At 37.0% G+C, this 19,534-nt stretch overlaps 1 protein-coding gene across 24 annotated transcripts in view; it reads right to left on the reverse strand.

Moving 5' to 3' along the window:
- The window catches only part of RPS6KC1 (ribosomal protein S6 kinase C1), a 211,674-nt gene that overhangs the window by 39,207 nt on the left and 152,933 nt on the right, over positions 1 to 19,534 (reverse strand). For 22 of the 24 annotated variants that reach the window (XR_642595.3, XR_001898922.3, XR_001898923.3 and 19 more), the window contains 2 exons: positions 5,687 to 5,734; positions 3,989 to 4,121 (listed from right to left, as the gene is read on the reverse strand). Coding sequence is in view for 19 of the 24 variants with exons in the window: in XM_003918804.4 (XP_003918853.2) it covers positions 3,989 to 4,121; positions 5,687 to 5,734 (181 nt within the window). In the remaining 5 variants the exon portion in view is untranslated. Of the gene's footprint in view, positions 1 to 3,988; positions 4,122 to 4,973; positions 5,085 to 5,686; positions 5,735 to 19,534 lie in introns of those variants that run through there. The other 2 variants (XM_009199053.4, XM_021933360.2) reach the window with 2 other exon arrangements.

Here is a 19,534-nt window from a genome sequence, read left to right on the forward strand (position 1 = left end):
CTACACCACTAATGCCCTGTCCAAGCCATCAGCATTTTCACCTGGGGTACTGCAACAACTCCCAAATTGGTCTCCCTGCTTTTCCTTCTGCTCTCCTACATTCTGTTTTCCACCAAGCAGCAAATGATCCCTATCTCATCAATTCTTTGCTCAGCATGACCCAACAATGTCTTAGCTCATTTAGAATAAAAGTCCAGTTCTTAACGTGGCCTATAATGCTATACAGGATCTGCCTGCCTGCCTCCTCACTTCTCTAAGGATTCTTCCTACCGCTCTTTCTGTTCTGCTCCAGCCACACTGATCCTGCTGCTTCTTGAATACCAAGCACACCAATGCCTCTAAGCCTGTGGACCTACTTGTTTTCTCTTGCCAAGACATCCTTTCCTTACATATCTACAATGCTCCCTCTCTCGCTTCCTGAAGGTCTCTGGTCAAATGTCCCTTCTCAATAAGATGACCACCCTATATAAAAATAGCAAACCACCCCTTCTCATCCCTTTAGCATTCCCTTCCCCTTTCCTTTAGTTTTTCTCCATAGCATATTTACCTCCATCTGTCATATATTTACTTAAATATTTGCTTATTGTCTGTTCTGCCTCTATAATGTAATGTAATGTAAGCTCCATGTAGGCAAAGTCTTCTGTTTTGTTCACTGCCAAATTAGAACTATGCCTGTGTCCCAGCAAGCACTCAATACATTTCTAATGAAATGAATTAAAAACGGAAAGAAAGAGTCCAAGACACTCACATAAATCATGAGTAGTTCTGTAAGCAATGGAAAGCTAAATCTACAAATCATAAATATTCAAAGCATTCATGTTATGGAGAAAACAACTGTTCAAGGTTTGCTTTCTCAGTAATAACTATTCGCACATATGAAAAGTTACTTTTCTATGACACAGGCCAAATTCCTAATCTACGGAGGTGTCACTGATGTGTAAAAGAAAACACACTGTTCATCACCCAGTTCACTGCACTGCTCAAGCCAAATCTGAGAAATTACTGCAGATTTTCCTCTTCCTAATCTCAAATCCATCACAGGTCCCATTGACTCTCTCCTCAAACATCTCGACTGGTGCCCCAGAAGGCTAAGCCAGCAGCACCTTTTGACTAGCCTCCAGTATTAGCCTTTTTACTGCTTCTATTTTTACCTTTCTACAACGCATTCCCCATACAAGAGCCAGTGACCTTTTTAAAATGTAAATCAGATTGTGTCACCCCTCAAGAAGTCCAATGGTTTCCCAACGCACTTGAATAAAAGCCAAAGTCCTTACTCTGCTGTACAAGGCTCCTGTCTACTTCTCCAACAGCCTCATGTACCAACAAGTGCCTCACGTTGTCCTCGCTCTGCTCCAGTCCAAGCAAATGATGCCTTTCTTGGTCATCAAACATCCCGTTTGTTTTTACACTCATCCCTGTACCTGTATCTTACATTCAAATGATTGTTTCTTTTGCCATTCAGAACTTCTCTTAAATGCCACCTTCTCAGAGAGGGCTCCCTCGACTACTTAATTCAACATAGTCCCCCAGTTGTTATCTGTTAGATCTCCCTCTGTTAAAGATCTGTATAGCTCCTGCCGGGCGCGGTGGCTCACACCTGTAATCCCAGCACTTTGGGAGGCTAAGGCGGGCGGATCACAAGGTCAGGAGATCGAGACCACGGTGAAACCCCAATCTCTACTAAAAATACAAAAAAAATTAGCCGGGCGCGGTGGCGGGCGCCTGTAGTCCCAGCTACTCAGGAGTCTGAGGCAGCAGAATGGCATGATCCCAGGAGGCGGAGCTTGCAGTGAGCCGAGATGGCACCACTGCACTCCAGCCTGGGGGACAGAGTGAGACTCCGTCTCAAAAAAAAAAAAAAAAAAAAAAAAGATCTGTATAGTTCCTTTTATTATCCAATGTTCTCTTGCTTTTTGTTTTTCTGTTTGACTTTTCACAACAAGAATTTAAGTTTCAGGCCTGGCGTGCTGGCTCACATCTGCAATCCCAGCATTTTGGGAGGCTGAGGCGGAAGAATCGCTTGAGGCCAGGAGTTTAAGACCAACTTGGGCAACACGGAGAGACCCAATCTCTACAAAAACTATAAAAACTTAGCCAGGGATTACATGGTGCACGCATGTAATCCCAGCTGAGGCAGGAGGTCACTTGAGCCCAAGAGTTCAAGGTTACAGTGAGCTATGATTGTACCATAGCACTCTACCCTAGGAAACACAGCAAGACCCTGACCACCCCCAACCAAAAAAAAAAAAGAACGTTCTTGTCTTGTTCACCTAAAAAGGAGCCTACTATACAGTACATGCTCAATTCAAATTTATTGAATAGTTAATTAATCCAGAGTCTCTATTTGCATTGTAATTTACTATCTTTATATTATAAAACCATCTTAAAATTAAACAATAGACACCTAAAAGGAATGGTCAAAAGAGACAAATTTTATGGTCATGTGACCATTCAAAGTCAGGTATGGTCGATAGTAAAGAAGGATCTAAAATAATAGAAAATTTAAAAGTCATAAGTCTATGACTTTAAAAGATTATAAAAATTTTCCACACTATTCAAGTAAAATCAATTGAAACATCAGCTTCAAGAGGTATACGGGATAGTGAGAAGATGGTAGAAAAAAACTGAAAAATGATTTGGAGAAGGAAAAGGAAGAGGAAGAAGAGGAAGATACAGCTACAAATAACAGAGGTAAGCTAAGATTGAAAATTTTGCCATAGATAATCTCCAACATGAATAATCCACACTGGGTAATAGAATATTGACTATAATTACATTCATCCTACTGACCTTGTTCTAAATTATTATGGATTATTACTACGCAAGTTATTTTGTTCCACACCAGAGGTGGCTGTATTTCGCTATCAGATGACATGACCTCTAATTCAATAATGTCTGTAATGCACTGGTATCCTCAGATAAAAGCTGTCTATAATGTCTGAACAAAGGTGAATTAGTTATCCAATTCACACACACAATTAACTCTCTTAATACCTGAGAGACCATACAGCCCCTTCTGAATTTCCTATTAAATACTGCATATGGAGGTCTTCCCTCCATCTGTAGTTATCTTGTGCTGTACTTCACAATATTGTTTACTGCCCCCATCAAAAATCTTGCATTCGTTAATCATATGAGACCTCATTCCAAAAAAGCAATGACTTCTTTTCCTAAAACATTGTATTAAATACAAATGTTATGCCTATTAGTAAAGTACGATAGTTATATAAAAATAATGGCTTCATGAAATATGGGAAACAATTAAAATTTTTTTACTATTTTACGAACACCTCTTAAAAGTCAAGTGGCAATATGTATTAAGTGAATTTATATTTATGTGTGTTTTCAGTCATCCTAAATAAAAAACTATTTAAATTCAGGTATTAAAGGACAAAAAAAATCAAAACATAATATTTTTTGCCACCTGTTCCCTCTACAAAGAGCTGAAATTTCATAAATAGTTTGAAGGCAGAGAACTATGCCTCTGCTTTGTACCCATATGTGATGCCAATGGCTGTATTCATAAAAACTCAGATCAGAATAACTAGGTAACGTCAAATGTTAAGCAAACACCCTTGACTTCTAAAAGAAGGAGGTAATTAATTAATTCTTCAGGGGATGCTTTTCATTTTAGTCATCTAACATAATGTATCCTTTCAGCAGGGAACAAGCGAACAAAATATCACTAAAATAAAATCTAGCTCTCTTACCACACATTCACATTAAAGTTCTCATTATATTAGGTAAATTTCATGAGAAAGTAGTGAAGTAAATCTACAAATGGTACTATAGTTCACATGAAATCTGCTGTTCACCTGGGTTTTCATTTTCCCTCACAACTCAAAGTAGGGAGGTAGAGCAGAGAAATAGGAAATGGTTTCTTAAACATGTTTCATATATTCTATCTGCTCATGAAATGACAGAGAGAAACTGGAAGCTAAGTAGGTGACATTCTTCACTGCATAAACAATCCAAACTACAAACCAACCTTCCGCATGCTGCAGCACAAGAAATACTGACTCCTCAGAGATGATGTACTTATGCAGACACACCATGTTGGGCACACAGCGGGGGATGATGGTCTTTCTGTTCCTGCTGTATTCACTGCTTTTCCTTAGACCCTGACAGAGAACAAAAAGGTCAGTTGTATCCTCAGTTGCCTTTGGAGCCTGCTGTGCTCTGTGTTTATCAACCAAACTAATCTATCCGAGTTACTCTGGGCTTCAGAGAAACCACTCATCTGCTGCTCTATGCCCCCCAGTCCCTGGAGGCTCTGCTGATGGCATCTGGCGTGAATCCAGAGAAGGAAGATGCCACAAAGCTGCCATTAAAATCAATTACGTGGGTCAGTGTTTTTATTAGAGATGCTCTCAAACTAAGTCATCAGGATGACACACAGTTATTTCTCTGTGACCTTTTCTTAAGCTTTATTTTACTTATCTATATCTTTAAAGTAGTAGACATTGTAAGACCAATGCAAACTCCTGAGACATAAAAGGTATTCTTAGATTAAGCAGGCAATTTTAAAATCCCATCCCCTAGAAGTGCAAACAATGTTAAGTCTTCTTACAAGGAATAAGGTTTGTCTATTTTCTGGTGTCATACTCTGTTTTTAAAAACTGGGGAAATGTCAATGATAATGTATATTCACACACTCACACACACACACACACACACGTGTTTCAGTATGTGTCAATGTGACCTACTGCCATGCCTTATCAGCAAAAGAAAAAGCATCAGAAAAAGAAATATAAAATTAATAAATTCATCTTCTGAATGCTGTGAAAATGCTTAAATTAAGATATTTTCAGAATATGTACTTAGCACAGTCCATTCCAAACACAATTTCAAAATTTCAAAATTGAGGGTTCTTTCTCTCCTGATTTAGTTATAAATTATATTATGTATAGAATCAAAATTGAATTTAGATCAAAAAGAGGACCAGGAATATAGATAATGCTTTCCCAAAATACCTGTAACAAGACTTTAAGGCAAAATTTTAGCTCTTAAGAACTGTAGTGATAATCGAAGGTGAGACTGTGTGTAGTCTTCACGATTATAAAAAATGTTCTTGAGATGTATTTACACACTACACATTCAAACAACACGAAATGGTTCTTCAATTTATCCAAATTATTTCCTCCATACTCTGTATCAAAAAAAAAATTGTTAAATGCATGCTATCAACCATGATGGAAGGATAGAAAAAAAAAAAAGGTAAATAAATATCACCAGAAACAACATTAAAGGACATTCAAAACCTAGGGGGGAAATATTAACTACTTAGTTAGCATTAACTAAATACTAACTAAAATATTTTCTTTCAGAAGCATAATTTGAAATTAAAATTTTAAATTCATTAAACATACAAATTTTACTTACTCTTTTTTTATTTGAAACAGGGTCTCACTCTTGTTGCCCAGGCTGGAGTGCAATGGTGCAATCTTGGTTCACTGCAATCTCTGCCTCCTGGGTTCAAGCGATTCTCCCGCCTAAGCCTCCCGAGTAGCTGGGATTATAGGTGCCCACCATTACACCCGGCTAATTTTTGTATTTTTAGTACAGACAGGGTTTCAACATGTTAGCCAGGATGGTCTCGAACTCCTGACCTTAGGTGATCTGCCTACCTCAGCCTCCCAAAGTGCTGGGATTATAGGCACCACACCTGGCTACAAATTTTACTTACTTTTAAAATGAAAGTCTGTTCTGTCCTTGTGTCCATTACAAGTAAAACCTACATAAAAGACATGAGTAATAATTTATTAACAATACAATGAAACATTAACTCTTAGCTTTAAACTAAACTTTAAGAGTGGGGCAGGGCTGAAATTTAATCCCCTCCCCAAAATTGTTTCATTTCTGAATAATTTTTTTAAGTTGGCAAATTATAGAATCAAAATAACCTTATCCAAAATAGGTTTTATTATGGTTTCCTTTTCTAAAAATGACATATTTTAGAAACATTCCTGTTTCCTAAAGTATTTTAAAATGTATTTCTTAGAAGTAAAAGACATATTATTTTAAACAGAGTTTTCCCTCTTGGAACATATATGATCAACAGGAAGTGGTTCAAAAAAATTGTTCAAGTCTCAATTTTTTTCCTAAAATCTCCTATGTAGCAACTTGCTATAATGTGATCTCAATAACTCAGGCTCTAGCCTAAGGCATCCTTTTGGTACCACTTCACCCTGGATTCACCTTAACACCTCTTTCCACCAAATCCTATCAGCTCTGTCTTCAAAATGTATCCTGAATCTGAACTCACCTTACCATTTCCACAGTTAATACTCTGATTCAAGCAAAGACCAACTCTTACCTAACTTGTAACTACGGTGTCCCAACTGACCTCCCGGCTACCATCTGTGCTGCCCTGTGGTCTATCCTCAAAGCAGCAGCCAGGGTTTTCTTTTTAAAACATAAGTTAGAACATGGCACTCTTCTTATCTCACTGGGAGAAAAAGCTTAAGCCCATAAAATGACCTCAAGACCCTTCATAACCTCTCACACATTGCCCCCTTAAACTACTCATTCCCACCCCTCATCTTGATGGATAAAATAAATTAACAGAAGTATGAAATCATCCCACCCTATGAAGGCTTTATTATTTTGGAAATACTACAATAGCAAAGATTGGTAAACTTTTTCTTTAAAGGGCCAGACTGTAAATATTTGGGGCTCTGCAGGCCTATGCAGTCTCTGTTACAGCTTTTCAACTTTGTCATTATACCACAAAAGCAGCCGCAGACTGAAATTGGCCATGGGAGGAGGATTTGTACTACAGAAATCAGCAAACACTGCAAATGAGCCTCTTCACCCTACCAGAGAGCTGTCAAATATCTACCAGCCCACCACTGGATAAGGAGAGACAGAAATTAAGGATGGAAAAAAAGATGTTAAGCTTGAAAAAAATAAAGAATTTTTAAAAGGTGAGAAGAAACAGAAAGGTGAGATGGGAAACCAGTTTGAGAAGATGGAAAATTCCATTTTAGATAATCAAGTTGAAAAAATAGTGACAACTTCATCTTTGTCTTCTGAGTGTCTGACCTACACTACTTAAATTTCCATTAATTTCAATACAGTATTCTCACAGGTACCTCATATCCTCTTCCCAAGGCCCTGCCTTCACCAAACAAACACACAAACAGCCTGCTTCTCCTCCTATAGTACTAAGTAAGACCATCTTCCATGCATGCTCTGAAACAGTGGTCTAAGTTACTGTGAACTCTCTCCTGTCTCCCACCTTCGGAACAAGTGACTGATCCAGTATTCAACAATTACAGACTGATCACCTTCTAAATACCAAGTATTTAGAATCAATTCTAAACCAATCAAATCAATTCTACCTCCTAAGCACTTCTCTTATCCACCCTCTATTCTCTAATCTGCCATATTTTAAGCATTTACTATGTGCTATACTTTACCCATGTGTAATCCATATTAATCCTCCCAACAAGTCAATGATTTATTTTGTCTTATTTTATTTTCATTGAGACTGGGTCTCACTCTGCTACCCACGCTAGAGTGCCGTGGTGTGATTTTAGCTCACTGCAGCCTCAACCTCCCAGGTTCAAACGATCCTCCCACTTCAGTCTCCCAAGTAGCTGGTTCTACAGGCATGTGCCACAATGCCTGGATGAATCTTTTTTTTTTTTTTTTTTTTTTTCGTAAGACAGGGGTCTCACTGTATTGCCTAGGCTTGTGTTGAACTCCTGGGCTCAAGTGATCCACCTGCCTTGGCCTCTCAAAGTGCTGAGATTACAGGGATAAGCCACCAGGTCTGGCCCAGTGAAATAATTTTACCATCCTATTCTACATTAAAAGACATTACAGACATGTCTTCTTGTGGACATAGACATTCTTATTATGTAGAAGCTATAAAGGTCGGTAACAGTATCTAACAAATGTGAGGATTTCAGTAAGATAATCTTATAAAAGTACAGCCAGTTGCTATTACTGCTATCACTATTATTGCTTCTTTTTCCCTGAAATGTTCCCCCAGCCACTTATCAAACAAGTATGCATCTTTCCATACGCAGCACAAATGTCACTCTATCTCTCAGTAACACTGACTACTGTCTTCCTTTCTTCTGCTGTTTTACACAGCACCAACATCTATTATAGCATCTCTAACCCTTCAATTTGGGGGTCTGTCTCCCAGTGAGACTTCAAGCTCTTTATGGGCACGCGGTAAGGCAGGATAATGGGCCCCAAAGATGTTCATACCCTAAGAATCCCCAGCATTTGTGAACGTGCTACGTTACTGGCAAAAAGGCCTTTGCAGATATAATTAAGGTAGGGACCTTAAAACAGAGAGATTACACTGGATTATCTGGGTAGGTTCCAAAATATCATATGAATCCATTTCAAAAACAGAGAACTATCTTCTACAAAAAGAAATGCAAAGCGCAGAAATGATATGGCTGAAAGGAAAATCATATTCAAAACATGAAAGGGATGCATGGCTGCTGGCTCTCAGGTGCAAAGGCCCACATGCAAGAACTGAAGAGAGGCTTCTAGGATCTCATAGCAAGCCTAAGAAGGAACCCAGGCAACTTCTAGGAGTACAGAGCAGTCCTTGGCTGACAGCCAGCAAAGAAACAGAGTTCAGTCCTACAACTCTACGGAAAGAAGAGAATTCAGTCAACAACCTGAATGAGCTTGGAAGCAGATTCCTCTCCTGAGCCTCCAGTAAGGAATATAGCCTTGCCAGCACGTTGATTTCAAACCAGCAACTGTGTTAGACTTCTGACCTATAGAACTTTAATAATTTAGTTGTTATACACTGCCAACTTTGTGGTAATTTGTTATGACAGCAATAGAAAACCAATAGCATAAAAATTATTCTATCACAGAATACACTGTTCTCACACAGTGAATGTTTAATAAACATATGGTTAGTGAATTCAAGTCTAAAAGTTTGTAAGGTAGATGACGACATGGGAATAGAGCTTAGAAAATAAGTCGGTACTAATGATTTATATTTGAGCATTCTCCATAAAGATAAAAACTAAAGACACAAGAATGATCCCACTGGAACACTTCCTTTATTTCAGGCACTGTGCTGGGCTTTAAGGAATTAAATCATGTAACTCTCTCAACAATCCAAAGAGGTAGGTATCTTTTATTAATCAAGTTTACAGATAAGGAAATAAACATAAAACTGTACCTCTCTGGAGTGCACTCTGAAACACTGGAACTTCTTTAACCTCAGGACTTTGTCCATACTCACAAAGATAATAAGTGGTAGAGGGTAGTCTGGCTCCAGGTTTCTTTCTCTTTAACTGCTAAGCTATACTATTTATTTCTGAATTTTGAAAATATACATAGTTGAAATATTGTGAGTAAATATGACAATAACCAAAAGTGTAGTGAGAAAAGTACAAAGAGAAAACACGGTGGTTCAGATGACAGAGAAAGAGGATGCTTAAGATGAGTGTAATCTATGTCAAACAACAGGGAGAAGCCACGGAGAATGAGGACTGAGAAACCATCACTGGTTAGGGCAGTTAGGAAGTCATATGTAACTTTCAATACAGCATTGTACAGTGAACTGCTGAGGATAAAAGCCAGATTGCACGGAGTTAATAATGAGTGGTAAGAAAATAGAGGTGACATATATAAGCCTTTCAATAGTAAAATATGTCAGAAGAAGGAAAAACACTAAAACGAAATAGTGGGATCATCAGTTGAAACAAAGGGTTTGACTTTTATTATTTTTCAGATGGGATAGACTTATTCTTTCCATAGCTGCCCTTTGAGTTATAATCAACACAAATCTTGAGCCTCCAAAATATGAAAACACATCTGTGAACTCTAAGAGTTAAATCAACATACCAAGAATGTAAAAGGAGGTACCATGGCCCTCTTTCTGCAAAAGAGAGCTCAATAAACATATTTTGAACATCTGTTGAATCTGTGAAGACATTTAGTGTTTCTTCAGTCTCATTTGTTTTTATATGAGGTGTGACTTTTTTTTTTTTGAGACGGAGTCTTGCTCTGTTGCCCAAACTGAAGTGCAGTAGGACGATCTTGGCTCACTGCAAGCTCCGCCTCCCGGATTCATGCCATTCTCCTGCCTCAGCTTCCCGAGTAGCTCGGACTACAGGTGCCCGCCACCACGCCTGACTAATTTTTTGTATTTTTAGTAGAGACGGGGTTTCACCGTGTTAGCCAGGATGGTCTCGATCTCCTGACCTTGTGAACCGCCTGCCTTGGCCTCCCAAAGTGCTGGGATTACAGGCGTGAGCCATCGCGCCCAGCCTATATAAGGTGCGACTGTTAAGTCACTTACCAGAAAGCCAATTCTATTTGAACAAGACACATCTATATGAAGTAGAACGCATCTCACCAGGTAAAAGGCATGGAAGCTGTACAATCAAAGGAAAGAACTTCTCCCTATAAAAAGCCTCTTAATTGACTCAACAAAATATACCTGCATAAATCAGGAGTGATACCTCTTTACTCATCTCACTTAGCCATGAAGCATGAAGCAGATCAGATAAAAAGGTCAAACTGGCTGGGCGCAGTGGCTCATGCCTGTAATCCCAGCACTTTGGGAGGCCAAGGTGGATGGATCACCTGAGGTCAGGAGTTCAAGACCAGCCATGGCCAACATGGTGAAACCTCGTCTCTACTAAAAATACAAAAATTAGCCGGGCATGGTGGTGGGCACCTGTAATCCCAGCTCCTCGGGAGGGTGAGGCATGAGAATCGCTTGAATCAGGAGGCAGAGGCTGCAGTGAGTTGAGATCATGCCACTTCCACACTCCAGCCTGGGCAACAGAGTGAGACTCCATCTCCCCCCAAAAAAAAAACAAACAAAAAAAAACAAATTAAGATGGATAAACAAGGCTGGGAAATGCTGCTTTGTTTATATTTTCTTCTCCTACGAAGTTTGTGTGCAACTAGACAACGTTCACATTGAGGCAATAAACACAAGAACATATGTGATTTTTAAAAAATGTGCCCTTTGACTGTCAATTTCTCCCAAACAGGTGTTGGCTAAATGATTATAAATTGGCCTCTGGATACACCTCTTCAACTGAGCCGTACAGGGCTGGTGATAATATAATTAGACCCAAAAACATCAGGCTGGTGAATGCTTTCCATCTGTTTGGCAATAATGTTTAGTTAACAATAGTCTTTAAAAGAAGCACCTTCAACTTCAGTTCTTAAAGTTATTTATAGAGCCATTCTTAACACACCAGCACTCCTGCTAACAAGAGCTTTAGCCGCTTGGAAATTATTAGCCATACAGCTGTACACAAAGAGAAACGACTGCATTTAACATCTGTATCTTTCCAAATTTACACGCTTCAACCTCATTTAAAGTCATTTCTTAATGAACAGTGCTATGGTGCTGCATTAATATTATAGTTGCATGCACAAAGATCATAAGGAGCCAAACATTTTTTTAAATGCCAACAGTAGGCCAATCTGTAATGGAACTGTCAGCATAAAGGACAAAATAATAGCTTCTTTAACCCTCAAACAGAATTTGTTCATTTGTAGACTAGAACACATCAATTTAAAAACTGCTCATGGGTTTGCTCACCTTTATAAAGACAAAAATCTAATTTGTACTAGCTTGATACAATTGTCTTTCCAATAAAAGCCTCCTAAAACCATCTTTTATTTCATGATAAAACAAGTACTATAACTAAAACTGTCATGAAATAATTATCTTGGATAGCATACCTTATTGAAAGAATACAATTAGTGTGTTTCTCCCTTTCATTTTTCACACTTACTTATCAGCCCTATATTAGCATATGGTCTAACAGAAGAGATTACTTCATCTTTGCCCATACTAATACATGAAATAACAGCTCCTAACTTGAGCGAGGGTGCGGGAGAAGGGGGGAAGCAGACAACTTATTCCTTAAGGATTAGCCTCATCTGTTCTTCAATTCCAGCAGCACAGTGAAACTTGCCCACTTTTCTTTCATAATAGTAGTAGGAAAAGCTCCAACTGATTACAGGTTAGAGTCTATTTGTTAACTAGAATTAAGAAAGGAGTAATATTTAAGTAGGCAACCATCTTTGCAAAGAAAAGAGGGAGAAGGGGTACATCAAAAGTATCAAATGATGATTATTTTTAAGCATAGAAAGAAAAATAATATGGCGAAAAGAGATATGCTACTACGAAGAAACTATGACTGTGGTGAAGAAGTGTGGAGAGTTCCCTTCAGTGGGGATTAAGTGTCTCCCCATTCATGAATCTTAAGATATTTAATTTAAATGTTGACAATGGAAGTTTGGAAGTCCCTGAAAATAACTTCAGCTCCAATTCCTTTTAAAAGAAAGATTACTTGGGTAATTTGAGGGAACGTCTGTCTCTACTTTGGTGCCAGTTACTTCATGGGACTCCAGAACAATTAATACTAGTTAAAATAATGCTTCAGTCTACAGAAAATTAGTATAACCACCATGGAAAACATTATGGAGATTCCTTAAAGAACTAAAAGTAGAACTACCATTCGATCCAGCAATCTCACTATTGGGTAGCTATCCAAAGAAAAAGAAGTCATTATATGAAAAAGACACGTGCATATACATGTTTACAGCAGCACAATTAGCAACTGCAAAGATACCAAACCAACCTAAGTGCCCAGCGACCAATGAGTGGATAAAGAAAATGTGGTATATATACTCCATAGAATACCACTCAGTCATAAAAGGGAATGAAATAATGTCTTTTGCCGCAACTTGGATGAAGGTGAAGGCCATTACTCTAAGTGAAGTAACTCAGGAATGGAAAACCAAATACCATATGTTCTCGTAAGTGGGAGCTAAGCTATGAGGATGCAAAGGCACTTAAGAGTGATCTAATGGACTTTGGGGACACAGGACGGAAGGTTGGGAGGTGGGTGAGGGATAAAATACTACGTATTGGGTACAGGGTACACTGCTTGAGTAATGGATGCACTTACATCTCAGAAATCACCACTAAAGAACTGATCTGTGTAACCAAAACCACCAGTACCCCAAAAACTATTGAAAAAAAGAAAAAAAAAAGACTACAGGACAAACACAGAGCATCCCTTAATGGTGTCGCATATAATCTGATTTGTGTTTGCTGCTTATAATCTGAATGAGATATCAACTGTGTTAAGTCATGCTCCTGGTAATTCATATATAAATAATGATAACAGAAAGAATAAAATCAACACAACAAAGAAACTAGAGAAAATATTACAAGCCCAATTTTGCATGTAAGAGTTTTTCCCAACATACTTTCATATGAACATGATTGCACTTACTATACTCTCTTTCAAAAATAGTCCATACTTGACTAGTATTAGATCTGAATTTTTAACTAGATGGGAAAATTTACAAAAGCTTTACCAGCTATATATCCTTGTATAGAAATGGTTTTGAACAACAAACCTAGAGCATTAAAACTTTGCTTTCCTCCCCTAACACCATGCATGATTATCAAATGTTATTCGTATTTTCTGCTAAAATAAAACTCATTTTGTATTCTTAAAACATCCAAAATGCGTTTCTACTCTTAATTCCACACGTTATTTTCATGAGGCATCTTTATAAAAATGCAACTACTAGAAAACAAGGAATAGTACTCGGCAACCTTTAATATCAAGAATTCTCCCAACTGCGGTCTAACTTCTCTTTCTTTGGCATCAGAAGGCCAGCAATGTTCCCTGTACCACTGCCCAACAACTCCAAAAGCAAAAGATGTTGCTCCTACAGCGTTAGTCCATCAGAAGCTGCACCATCAAGAGCATCAGCATGAACAGACCATGCAGAGGCACTTCTCTCACGTTATGCCATGAAACCAATCTGTCTTTGGTTTCGTAAGTTTTCCACTGATGAAAATGCAAGCTTAAAGAGTAAAATTTGACATGGATACTTATAACTCCAGTCTAAAAGATATTTTCAGCTACTACTCTCAAGGATACATTTTAAATTGAGAAAAATATATAAGGTACCCCTAAGATTTATGGGTAACAAAGAAAATCCTTTGGAGCCTTACCAATGTTTTATTTGTGCTACAGCTTCCCATATAGCAGATTATCATGAAGTGAACAAATAATTCGAAAAGGTTAGCAATGTTCCCTGTACCCACTGCTCAGTAACTCCAAAAGCAAAATATGTTGCGCCTACAGCTTTAGCTCATCAGAAGTCGCTGCATCAATTTCTGCAAAGTTAACAAAGTTAAGAATGTCAGAGTCAAGAATCACCAACTAATTTAGAACAAAATGAAATATCTCTTTGAGGCAGGTTGAGTTCTTCAGGCTCCTATTTGATCCAGAAATACCTTCAAAGGTAGAAAAAAAAGACCAAATCTACCAGAATTATATGAAGATTGTACTTAAAATCCACATCTCTTCATAGTTATTAAAATCCAAAATGCCATAATTCAAAATATACTCTGTTTATTCAAATACCTGGGATTCCTAAAAGCATCCTATTTTTCAATTTATGTAGTTATCTTATTTATCTTAACTACCAAGGAACTGGGGCAGAAACAGAGGAAAAAGAACCAGGTTAGGAAGAATAAGTAACATAAGACTAAACTGGTAAATAACTACTTCTGTAAGAACACAATGAATTGTAGATTTCTTTAAACTCCCAGACATTCACAAAGGTTTTAGTATGCTAATTTTTAATTAAAAGATATTTCAGCAGTGAAAGCTCTTTCATATGCACTACTGATTCTTCATCAAACGTTAACTTTCCAACTTAACACCAGTTTAGCCGGTGGCAGCCTGAAGGTTTACCATCTGCTGCTACCCAAAGTCACTGTGGCCACCTTCAGAACATATGCATCAAAGCCCCGAGATAACAGACCGAAGAAATACTGCCTAAGTCAGCATAAGGGGGATGACGAACCCAGAGGCAGGCAACAGGCAAGCTACCAGAAAATACAGAACATCATGAACCATCAGTTAGCCTATGGAAAAAGTACCCAAGGTCACTGGGGACTCCAATGGCTGAACAAAAAGACAAGAGAAATACTACTCCTAATGGAATAGATTTAAGTCATTATGTGATCTTTCTATTAAAAAAAAAAAAAAGTCTAGTCATATTTAAAATCACCTGCAATTTAATTGAAAATATGGATTACGGTGAATAAAATGAAATATAAAATGTAAGGTGTTTTATTCAGTCTATGGATAATAATAAAGATTGTATTTTTTATGGAGTCACAAAAGTAGAGTATTGTGTTTTGAAAGGCTTGCTTTTCTGGTACTATCATACCCATACTTCAAACATAACATGAGAAAATAGACTTTGAGACAGATTTAACAAAATCTGCAAAATACCACTTTAAAAACCTGATGCCATATATTTAAGGTAATGATCATGTTTCCCATAATACCTCATATAAAAACAAAATACTGTGGTGTCTTTTAAAAACAGAATCTCAAGAATCTAACTATATTCAATTCTAACTGAATAACTGGCATGTATTCATCGTAAAAGAAATGTATTCATAGGAAATTTTCTTAGACTTCATCTTTGCTTTCTGCTTTTTAAAATGTATTTTAAATGTAGTTAGAAGAAAATAAGTATAGAAGATATTTTCCAGAAAATTACACAAAAGTATCTTTTAATTCTTAGTTTTAAAATGGCAACAGAAGGCTGGGCACAGTGACTCATATCTGCGATCCCAGCACTTTGGGAGACTGAGGCGGGCAGAGTGCTGAGGCCAAGAGTTCAAGACCAGCCTGGCCAACATGGCAAAACCCTCTTTCTATAAAAATACAAAAATTAGCTGGGTGAGGTAGCACATGCCTGTAACCCCAGTTATTTGGGAGGCTGAGGTACAAGAATAACTTAAACTTGGCAGGCAGAGGTTGCAGTGAGGTGAGATCACACCACTGCACTCCACCCTGGGTGACAGAGCAAGACTCCATTTCAAAAAAGTAAAATAAAATGGCAACAGATGCATTGTTTTGTGTTAATTCTGATCTTAATCCAGATTTTTAAAGATTCTTCAATGCTTCCACAGAGAATTAGTTATAAACTAACTTAAAAATAGGGCATTATTAAACATTCATGTACCATAAAAACTGTAGTAATAAAAGTAATAAAGCACACATTTAGCTTACCCTATATTTAAACTTGATTAATACAAACATAGCCTGTTGAATGTCAATATCAATAGCTTCTATGACACAATACTGTATTGTGTGTTATATTCCATGTGAATTCAATTTATACCTATAAATACTTAATAATTTGGGTAAGTACGATGGTTTTTTAAAAATCATAGTTTGTCATTGTGATAATAGCTGAAAACAGAGCAAATCCCACCAGAGTAAGTTTATCTTCCAAGATATGAATAGATTATGAATAATATTAGAAAAAGAAAATAAGCATATTTTGATAGTACTAAAACAGATTTACAAATAAAATTTACTTAAAATTCAAAAGCTAGCCATTCCTACATTGTTTCATTCCTCCGAGGGCCAGTGAAATATGATTGGCAAAGTTTTTTTGACAGACTAATATCAGAATCATTAAAGATAAAGAAAAATTTTAAATGCTTTTCTAGTGGTTATCAATGAACTGATTCTAAACTTTACGTAGAAATGCAAAAGACCCAGAATAGCTAACACGATACTGAAGTACAAAGCTGGAGGACTGATACTACTTGACTCCAAGGCTTCCTATAAAGCTGCAGTAATCAAGACAGTGTGGTATTGGCTAAAGAATAGACAAATCAATCAATGCAACAGAACAGAGAGCCCAGAAGGAGACCCACATAAATACACTCAACTCACTTTTGAAAAAAGAGCAAAGTGAATACAACAGAGCAAAGAGCCCTTTCAAAAATGGTGCTAGACTTCTACATGCAAAAATGTGAATCTAGAACAGACCTTACACTCTTAACAAAAATTAACAAAATGGATCATAGAACCAAATGTAAAACATAAAATTATTAAAATCCTAGAAGATAACACAGGAGAAAACCTAGATAACTTTGAGTATGGTGATGACTTTTTAGATATAATATCAAAGGTAGAACCCACTCATGAAAGAAACAATTGATAAGATAGACTTCATTAAAATTAAAAACGTATGCTCCATGAAAAACAGTGTCAAGAAATGAGAAAATAAGCCACTACCAGAGAGAAAATATTTATAAAAGACACATCTGATAATGGACCATTAGCCAAAATATACGAAGAACTCTTAATGATTTTAAAAACCTGATTAAAAAATGGGCCAAAGACTGACACCTCACGAAACAAGATATACAGATGGCAAATAAGCATATGAAAAGATACTCAACATTGTATGTCACAAAGAAAGTGCAAACTGAAACAAGATATCACTACATACCTACTGGAATTGGCAAAATCCAGAACACTGACACCTCCAAATGCTGGCAAAGATACAAAGCAACAGACACTTCCATTCATTGCTGGTGGAAATGCAAAATAACACATCCACTTTGGAAGACAGTTTGGCAGTTTCTTACAAAACTAAACATATTCTCACCATAAATGAACCAGCAATTACACTCCTTGGTCTCTACTCAAAGGAGCTGAAAATACTGCACATGGATGTTTACAGAAGTTTCATTCATAATAGTCAAAACCTGGAACAACCAATACATCCTTCAATATGTGAATGGATAAATAAACTGGGGTCATCCGGATAACAGAATACCATTGAGCATTAAAAATACATGAGCTGTCAAGTCATGAAAAGCATACCTTAAATGCATATTACTAAGTGAAGAAAGCCAACCTGAAAAGGCTACATACTGATTCCATACTGATTCCAACTATATGACATTCTGGAAAAGGAAAAACTGTGGAGATAGAAAAGATCAGTGGTTACACGTGTTGGCAGGGAATGAATAGGCAGAGCACAGAGATTTTTAGGGTGGTGAAAATACTCTGTATGATATTATAATGCTAGATATATGTCATTATACATTTGTCCAACCCCACAGAATGTACAACACCAAGAATGATCTTAATATAAACTATGAACTGTAAGTGATTATGATGTGTCAATGAAAGGTCATCAGTTGTAATAAATGTACCACTCTGGTGGGGGCTGTTGACAATAGGGGAGGCTATGCATGGGTGAGGTCAAGGGGGCACATGGAAAAACTCTGTCTCTCTCAATTTTGCTGTCACCCAAAACTGCCCTCAAAAAACAGTCTTAAAAAACAAAACGATTCTCTACTTCCCATCTAAAAATCACTTGGCCAGATCCTTGGATTACACATCTTTACACAAATAACTAAAACGAGTCCTACACTAAAGTGATGCAAAATCCAGGTTATTCTCCAATAAATAAACTACAAACACAAATTTAAAATCTCTCATATTCATATGAGCCAAATGTCAATGAACGTGAGCCATTCCTCAATGACGTCTCATACTAAAGTGTGAAGTTAATGATTTAGTGAACAATAAACCTACCAAAGAAACATCTTTTATATGTATGTAAAAAAAATTTTACTTTGTATAATTTTTCAAATTCTAGGCCTATACATCTATTACTTCATAAAACCTGCTTCCAAAGGACATGGTGTGTCTTTGTAAGGAAAATGGATATAAATACAGCAGAAGGCAGAATATAAAAGACAGAGAAATTGGGTTTAAAACAGAATTGCTAAAGAGCTAGAAAAAACAACCACTTAGGAGGCTCTTCTCAGATCCAAATGCTTTAAAAGCTAGATCTCTCTACACCTTTGTCATTCTCATTTTGATAGTCTGTTTTCTGTTTTTGTGAAGAATCTGCCCAAGGCCATAAAGGGATTATGCTAAAGAGAGGTTAAAACTCTAAAGTTCTGGGTTTATAGGCCCAAATTCAGCTCATGCCATTCAATCCCATAATGAATCCATTTATTCTATTTTTCTAGTTTGAATTCTGAAGTTCACTTGGGATGATAACTTGACACTGTTAAATTTAGATGAAAATTAATTCAATTAAAAGTATAGTCTATTGTATTTAGCTTTAGCTTCTTATTTGCATTTGCTAGAAAAACCAAATACTCTGATGTTGACGTAAACTATTTCATTGTCCATTCATACCCTGGTTTAATATTTTCTGTCTGCTGCTAGATGTGCTCTATAAATACGCTTAAAATAAGTCCCTAAAAAGCACCAAATACATCCACATAGTTCTCGTTTATAGAATTAGGGCAGTATGTAGTCAGACAGTTAATAAATGCTCTCTCATAATGATAATAGACACAGAAACAACATTCTCAAGTCGATCAATACATATCCAACTAAGCTGCCAATGTCAAAGGTAGCCTGATTCCAATTCAGAAGAAAATGCCTCGAGGGCAAGGAAACTTTAAATGTTATTATTTTAAAATGTGTTTAACGAGTTTGTACTTTTGTAGCAGATGGAGCCAAACTTCTGGTATTGATTAAAATTTAACAGTATTTTTAAATGACCTAGAAAATTTATTGAGTATAAGAACACAATGTGTTCATGTTCTGAAAAATTTCAAAATGTTTTAAAGCACATATGAAACACAAAGGCACAATACTCATTCTCAAATTGACAAGTTCATCGACTGCAACAAAGT

The sequence above is a fragment of the Papio anubis genome, chromosome 1 (assembly GCF_008728515.1).
Source record: "Papio anubis isolate 15944 chromosome 1, Panubis1.0, whole genome shotgun sequence".
NCBI classification, from domain to species: Eukaryota; Metazoa; Chordata; class Mammalia; order Primates; family Cercopithecidae; genus Papio; species Papio anubis.